This window comes from Montipora capricornis, chromosome 2 (genome assembly GCF_036669925.1).
Source record: "Montipora capricornis isolate CH-2021 chromosome 2, ASM3666992v2, whole genome shotgun sequence".
Lineage (NCBI taxonomy): Eukaryota > Metazoa > Cnidaria > Anthozoa > Scleractinia > Acroporidae > Montipora > Montipora capricornis.
Window position 1 is genome coordinate 28,386,343 of NC_090884.1, and position 7,500 is coordinate 28,393,842.

The following is a 7,500-nucleotide window of genomic DNA, read 5'->3' on the forward strand; positions in this document are numbered from 1 at the left end:
AGTCTCAATGTTATGGGGAACCTTACCTTTATTACCCCTTTTGTAAAGGATCTTTGAAATTTTCCACAATCTCTAGTTGAAACAATGTTTTTGTCTTTTTGAAGGATATTTACCCACTTTTGAGGTAGATATGCACTTCTGAATACAAAAATTTGTGTCATTATAGGGATTATTGCCACACACAAGTGGAAAAATAAACCCTGCTATTTGCGTATCGTTACTGTTAATGGACAGGTAGTAAGAATATGCAAGAAACGATTTGAAATAAACCAAGTCAGATGTAAGCGCTGTTGGTCATTTTAGTCAATGTAACTGCTGATAAAGTCCGTATCGTTGTTTGAAGTATGGTCTCGAGGGAGACAGAGGATTTTAAGCAGCACTCGTGCGTGTGTTTCTTTTACTCGACTAGTTGATAACCGATAGGCACCCGTCAGGGTTCAAATTACATAAGGTCAATAACTATGTGATATATGTGTAACTGATTATATGATAACGTCACAAAGTCTGAAGACTTAAATCAATGGACAATTTTGCGGTTAAGTGTACGATTTTTTTCTCTCTACCTGGAAAATATTAAGGTAAAAAGTTGTATTCTTTTCCAAATTTCTTACTTCAGAAAATCGCAACTTAAAAAATTATGTGTTCAATGGACGAATGTAAAAGTTCGCCAAAGGTGCGACTTGTAATATATGTTCGCAAGTTTTTGTTATTAAAAGAAACGACGTCAACGGATGAACACGGCAAAAACATCAGCTAGGCCCATGTCTGTGAAAAGAAAATAGATAACAGTTGGATTGTTAATCGATAAAAGAATGTATTTATTACAAAGAGAAGAAAAATACACGAGCGCAGTTAAGTCCAGAGTCCCATAAGTAATTTTTTAATTTGACGTTTTAAGACAAACTTACGACACTTAAAACATAAGAAGCATATAAATATCAGAAAAAGGAATCGAGACTATTTTCTTGTGCATGTACATGTGATCGTGTCGCGAACCGGTACCGTGTATAAAGGCCTGGCCAAACGCTCACGACATTTCAACGCAACATCTTGCAAAATTGTTGCATGATGTTGCGACATGTGTTGAACGGGCTGGCTAAACGCACGCAATATTTTCAACATCTTCAATGCAACATGTCGATGTTTATGTGCGTGGAACAAAGTGGACCTAGCGCGCATGCCCCACTGCAAGAATGTTGCGTGAACGTCCCGGGCCAAACGAATACAACATCATGCAACTTCCAAAATGTTGCACGAAAAATTTGACCGTTTTGAAAAACATATCACAACATATCGCAACACGGTGGCCAAACGTTTGCAACATGTTGTGCCCAACAATGTTGCAATATGTTGCGTTGAAATGTTGCGTGCGTTTGGCCAGGCCTTAACAAAAAGTCACTAGCTTTTCTGGTGGCAGCGAGTTAAGAATTAGGGACAGAATAAGAAGGGGGTTGGGGGGGGGGGGGGGTGGGTGCCGCCAGTGCCTTCATTTTTTCATGAATCTTTTTCGTTCATTGTACTGATCTTTTTTCGAGTGGTATTTCCTCCAAAGCGGGGTGAGGGAGGTGTGGTTACGCTGGAATTCCTTCATCCCCTTCCTGCCTAATCCCCCAGGGAACAAACACGAGTCGATCCAGAAATCTTTAGATGCAAAATTGGAATTTGTTAGACTCACCCGGTGAGTTATACACGGAAGATGAAGTTGTGTTGCTGTAAAGGATGCTTAGAAAATTTTTTTTTTCAAAAGAACATGGGTTATCATGTTTGCTGATCATTAACCAGCCTTCATCCCCTGCACAGGTTGCGTACTTCTTGGATATCTCAAAAGAGCGATCAGAATTCTCATCGTTTGGTTTAAGAGCAAAGTGCTTCAGTTCTGATTCACTTTTGAGGTCATCCCACGTTGAAGAATTGAGATTTTCTTTGGAAAACCATGCGGCACTGTCATTAACGGCATTAAAAATGAGAGAATGCACTTTTTGACGACCTTTGTAGATTGCAACGCGAACCTGCAAAATGATAACAAGAACACCTTCAGGAAAAAATGTTGGGGTTTTCAATTGGCTGGCGCGGAATCAACACCAAAGGTAATTACTTTATTCAGTCACAACATATACCGAAAAAAAGGATTATAATCAAAAGCCATGCAACTCCACCAGCTAAAGTTGCCGCCTGAGCAGGACTTGATTTCTCAACGCAGCAACGAGAGTGTAGATTACCTAAAAACTTCCAAGTTTTGTTAAATAAACAAAGTAAAAGATGGATGTCCAAAACTATGGACGTCTTCTTGAATTGAATTTTTTTCCAGCTATTTAGACCATGCATATCCTACACGACGAAATGGAAGTCCCATGTTTCGATACTTAAAGCGACAGTTCTCCCAACGTCGTAAGACTTTTAGGATTAGTTTTCGAACCCGCGAATACGTCATGCAGGTACGCTGCATTGATCAATAATCTTTTCTGGTCAAGAAGCAGCCCAATAGGATTGTTCGCGATGGAGATACAGGAAGTTGAGAGATGTCGTAAAAAAGCTGTGTGATATCTTAATTTTTCCTACCTGCTTGGGATTCAACGCGTTCCAGTTTTGAGAAAGTACCAGACGGTTTTTATAGTGTCCAGGAAAAGTTGCAGAAGAATCCAGGGCGGCCGTCACGTTCTCAGAATGTGTGTCTGGTGATTTCCACATCTCCGCAACGTACAAAGGCGTTGCGTTTGCAACAACTTTAAATACCATCGTCCAACCTGCAATTATTAGTAACAAAAGTCATCTATGTCACTGGAAAACAAAAAACGTTTACAAATGATTTACGCCCGACGACCAAGTTAGTCATTTGCATAAATGGGTCTGTTCCTGAGGTGACTTTTTGTTCACTTTTTCTGAGACAATTTTTTTTCTCCAAATTTCAATGCAAAGCAGTTTGCAATGTTAAAGGCAGGGGTATACCTACCCTGGGTACCAGAGGTTTTTCTCGCTTAGAGACATGACCGACACCGGAAACTGCGCAAGAAAAACCTCCGGAAACCAGGGTAGGGTACACCCAAATTTCACTGAAAAATGCGAATTAAGAGCAAAATCAGAGTAAAAAAAATTCGCATTTTAAATATCTTAAAAGATATTTAAGTTTGCGAAGGGGAAAGAGTTTTAACCAGCTTTCCCTCTTGTATGTCATTAATTTCGATTTTATATTTCCCGCTGCCGTTTGTTGACTTGGTTGTCATAGCAACGGAAACAGCACCGGTAACTTTTCCAGTTGTTTTGGTCGCGCATCAACGGCTTTCCAGGCAGCATTTGATTGGGGACACTGCATTCACCTTATTTGAAGTAATATACGGCAAAGAAGAGCTACCCTAACACGAAGTACTTCCCGAAAATACAAAGCTGAGTGAGTTGAGCGAAATAGAGACGGCCTCTACCTTTACGAATTGAATAAGAGTCACATATCGGCGTAAAATTAACTGAGAATGGTCGGTGAGAAAGCTAGAACCTCCTACATACGAAAAAAGAAAGGAAAAACCTTTTTCTGGGAGGCCGAGATACGAAATCAAGGGAGAGAAACGGGTTCCTTGCGATGATATCGAAACAAGTACACAACCAAGTTGTTCTGGTGTTGAAAATTTGTCCGACTCAGACAGTAAAAAACCATTTAGGCCATCAGGGAAGAAAATGGAGCATAAAAAGATCGATTTTTCCTCGGAAAGGTCGGATGACGAGAGTTCTTTCCAAACTAGGGAAAGCGAGGGATACAGAATGGTGGACCTAGAAAAATTATCGAAAGCAGTCTCAAGCGCGCACGTGTATAATGAAAGTGAGAAACTTTGCAGATAGATATGTATGTTTCGTGTTTCATCCTGGGAAGTGCTTTCGACCTTGGCTCATAAGTATCAGCTCTTTCATATCTCTTTTAAGTACAGTTTCCGGTGTTAGTATTTGAATGGAATGTCTTAACAGGCCACGCAGTAGTTAGGTCTATAAACATCCTTTTACAATGCGGTCCATTCCTGAAGGTCTTGCTGCATTTTGTAGCATTATGAGCATGCCTTGCCTCACCAAAGCAGCATATTATAAATAAGTGGAAAATATCCTAAAAGCACTTGAAAATGAAGCAAATGAAGAGATGAGGAATGCTGGAGAGAGACTTCGACAGCACATTTTGGATGAAAACCCTGAAAAAGATTAGCAGGATATATTGGATGCTGCTATTAGCTTTGATGGCACATGGGCCAAACAAGGCTTTACATCATTAACTGGTGTAGTGTTTGCCACCTCAGTAGGCACTGGTGAAGTCTTGGACTATCATGTCTTGTCCAAATCATGTCTGAAATGTACGTTTAAAAAAGTAAAATGCAGTGATGAAGAGTTTGAAGAGTGACTGCTTGAACACGAGTGTGATATTAACTTTGCTGGTAGTTCACCAGCCATGGAAAGTGAAGGAGCTTCTGTCTTGTGGAGTAGATCAATTGATCATCACAACCTCAGGTATAAGTGGATGGTCTGTGATGGAGACAGTAAAGCATTTAATTCTGTTGAACATGTTTATGGTGAAACAAAAGTAGAAAAATTGGACTGTGTGGGGCATGTGCAAAAGAGAATCGGAAAACACCTCCTTAACCTCAAATCTAGAACAAAAGGGAAGCTGGCCGATGGTCAACCAATTGGTGGTCGAGGACGTCTAACTGAGGGCAAAATAAAGCAGCTGTAGAAGTATTATGGTCTTGCCATTCGCCAAAATACAACTAAAATCAAACCCAACAAGAAGAGAGGTGGATGCTGCAGTGTATTCAATGAAAAAGAATATTATTAGCAAGGCTGCTGCCTAAGAAAATTTTAAAGGGGCCCTCAGAGCTAAACGCTGAGAACTTAGGAGCCCAACATATGAAGTGAAAGGTGTTGCTGTGAAAAATTAAGGCGCCCAGAGCTATTCTTTGGGAGCCCCAGGCTACCGGGCTCCTGTTAGGCAACAGCCTTGATTAGATTATTATTCTCCATCGTGATTCGGCCGAACAGCATCGCTTCTGTCCACCTGGAGAGTCATTGTGTTGCAGATGGAGGCAGGATAAAGCAACTGGCGCCTCAACCTATAAAGATGACGACTGCTTACCAGAAGTCTTTCTTGGAAGTGCTTCGCCCTACTTTTATGACATTGAGTGATGAAAAACTTCTGGAAAGGTGTGTACTGGGAACAACACAAAATCCTAATGATTGTATCGACTCTATGATATGGGTGCGGTGCCCAAAACACAAACACCATGGAGTGAAAGTGGTAAGGTGTGCAGTAGCATCAGCAGTACGCCACTTTCACAGTGGAGCTAGGAGTAGACTGAGAGTCATGGAAAGGCTTTCCATCCCTGGTGGATCATCCACAAGACTGGCATCCACTGCCAAAGACAATGAAAGAAAGAGGAAGTCAGATCTGCAAGCGAGTACAAAAGAAAAGAAACGTTGTCAAGGAGAGCAACTTCTGCGCACCCGCCGGGAAGAAGCTCTAAGAGAAGCTGAACGCTTCTAAAATGATTGTAGAAACCTCAAGTATAAAAATTTGAAAAAGAGGGTCATTACTGTGGCATAATTAATGAGAAAGTCTATTTGTAACAATAACTTTTACTTTGAAGTCATTTTTCTCCTTGTGCATGTTTTTAGTCTTCAGGAAAAGATATCTCACGATCGATTTATCCAATTGATATGATATTTTCAGGGCTTGTTGCTGTCAATAATGCATATTATGGCAAATATGAAGTAAAATGTGCCTTGAATTTTTTGGGTCAAATTTACTGAATCATTATTTTTCATGGTTTTATTATTCTCAAATCTCTGTGCTGAAAACAACCAACAGTCTGTCTTTTTTAAAATGACATAAAAACCTTTCAATTTGATCAATTCTAGCAGGAGATATCTTCTCAAGTGAGCCTTGGTACCACCCAGCAGGTGGTGCAATAAACAGTTTGGTATAAGATTACAATTAGCTTTTCAGGCATAAAATATATTTTTCATATTCCTTAGTTCATAAGCTTTGTAGAAATGTATGGTTTCCTATGGTTTCAAGTCAAATCTCGGTTGTTTAATTTTGTTGAAAAAATACCCCTTTTTTGGGTGTACCCCCGCCTACCCGAGATAGAGACATGCATGTGTCTAGCTTGATCGTGCGGCAAACAGTTGCTCATTTTCTTAACTTCACGTACCTAGTGCGCACCGATAAAAGCGAAATCTAAAGATACAAAGGCAAACTATTTGTCTAATTTTGCTAAAATTTATCTTTTGTGAAACTGTTTGAGGGCCGTTGGATTTAAACAATTACACAAGAGTTTGAATTTCCCATGGGTCAATAGATAGAAGATTGGGCTCATTGTAGCGTAAGGTTGAGCAGTATTTTGCATTGCCCGCAGAAAACGAGAGTAAAAGAAATCGAGTACCTCCTCCATCGCTTGTCTGATCACAGTAAACAGGAAAATGTCCGAAGCTGTCATTCAGTCGAATGTTATAGATTCCGGAAACGCGTGGATTTGGAACTTTAGAGCAGCCAGTGACTACGAAAGGAAAAATATCATAGGAGAGGAACAAGGTTTCGTTGCATAACTAACGACAATTTTGCGTGGAATGATAGGACATTGCATGATGACACCATTTGTCCCAGAATCCTTCAGGTTTTGCTTACCTCATGCATTAGAGGTATTGGTATTTTTACCCCGCTGGGAATACAAAACTTAAATAAGAAAAGAAAAACAAACTGAATTCTGGTAGTTGTCAAATGAAGCTATCGTGAAGGATGCCCATTTTTGAATGATTACCCTCATCCGGTCTTTTACCTGACACCTACTTGCATAGTACTGAAAGAAAAGGATGCTATGAGCTGTTAATGCCTTCACTTTTTTCCCTTTCTGGCAAATTGGTGATCATATGAAAAGACTGAAAGAAATGTTAAGGATCGCTTCACTTTTTGGTCTATAACCCGCACTTCAAATGTAAGTGATATTTCGTATAAAATTATGCAATCGCTGTGCCCAAGGGCAATTAAGGATTAATTTCACTGATTTCACCCGTGTCGCGAAGCGACGAGGGCAATTCGGAAACCTTGGAAAATACATGTGAAATCAAACCTACATTGCACGAGGGCACGATACGATTACATGCTTATCATGCACATAAAGGGCAAAATTATTGAGGGAAGCCCGTTCAGTATCGCGACAAATGACGATTAACTTAGCATGCTTTCATTAGATTAACGTTCAGCTCAATAAATCGATGCTGTCAACAGAAGTAGAGCTTAATTTGTTTAATCTGTATTTTACATGTGGACAAAAAGCAGTTTATTCAGAGTCAGAATCTGGAAGAAGATTCTCTTGTAACTTCGCTTGCTCTGGATAAGCAACAGTTGACCAATCAGGATCAAGTAATCAAACCCTCTTGATTACCAAGTGCCCTCGGGATCAAGATGAAAAATGCCCTCCGTCTCAACCAATCAGCATTCAGTAATTTTGCCCCGTATGTGATCATTTAATTTAT

General features: G+C 40.0%; 1 protein-coding gene across 1 annotated transcript in view; it reads right to left on the reverse strand.

Annotated features, from left to right (window-relative positions):
• Positions 1-528: 528 nt before the first annotated feature.
• The window catches only part of LOC138037054 (uncharacterized), a 69,201-nt gene continuing 62,229 nt past the window's right edge, over positions 529-7,500 (reverse strand). Inside the window, exons 3-6 of the mRNA XM_068883062.1 lie at positions 6,411-6,524; positions 2,560-2,744; positions 1,676-2,009; positions 529-765 (exon numbers count right to left, since the gene is read on the reverse strand). Coding sequence (XP_068739163.1) covers positions 725-765; positions 1,676-2,009; positions 2,560-2,744; positions 6,411-6,524 — 674 coding nt within the window. The 3' untranslated portion in view covers positions 529-724. The remainder of the gene's footprint in view (positions 766-1,675; positions 2,010-2,559; positions 2,745-6,410; positions 6,525-7,500) is intronic.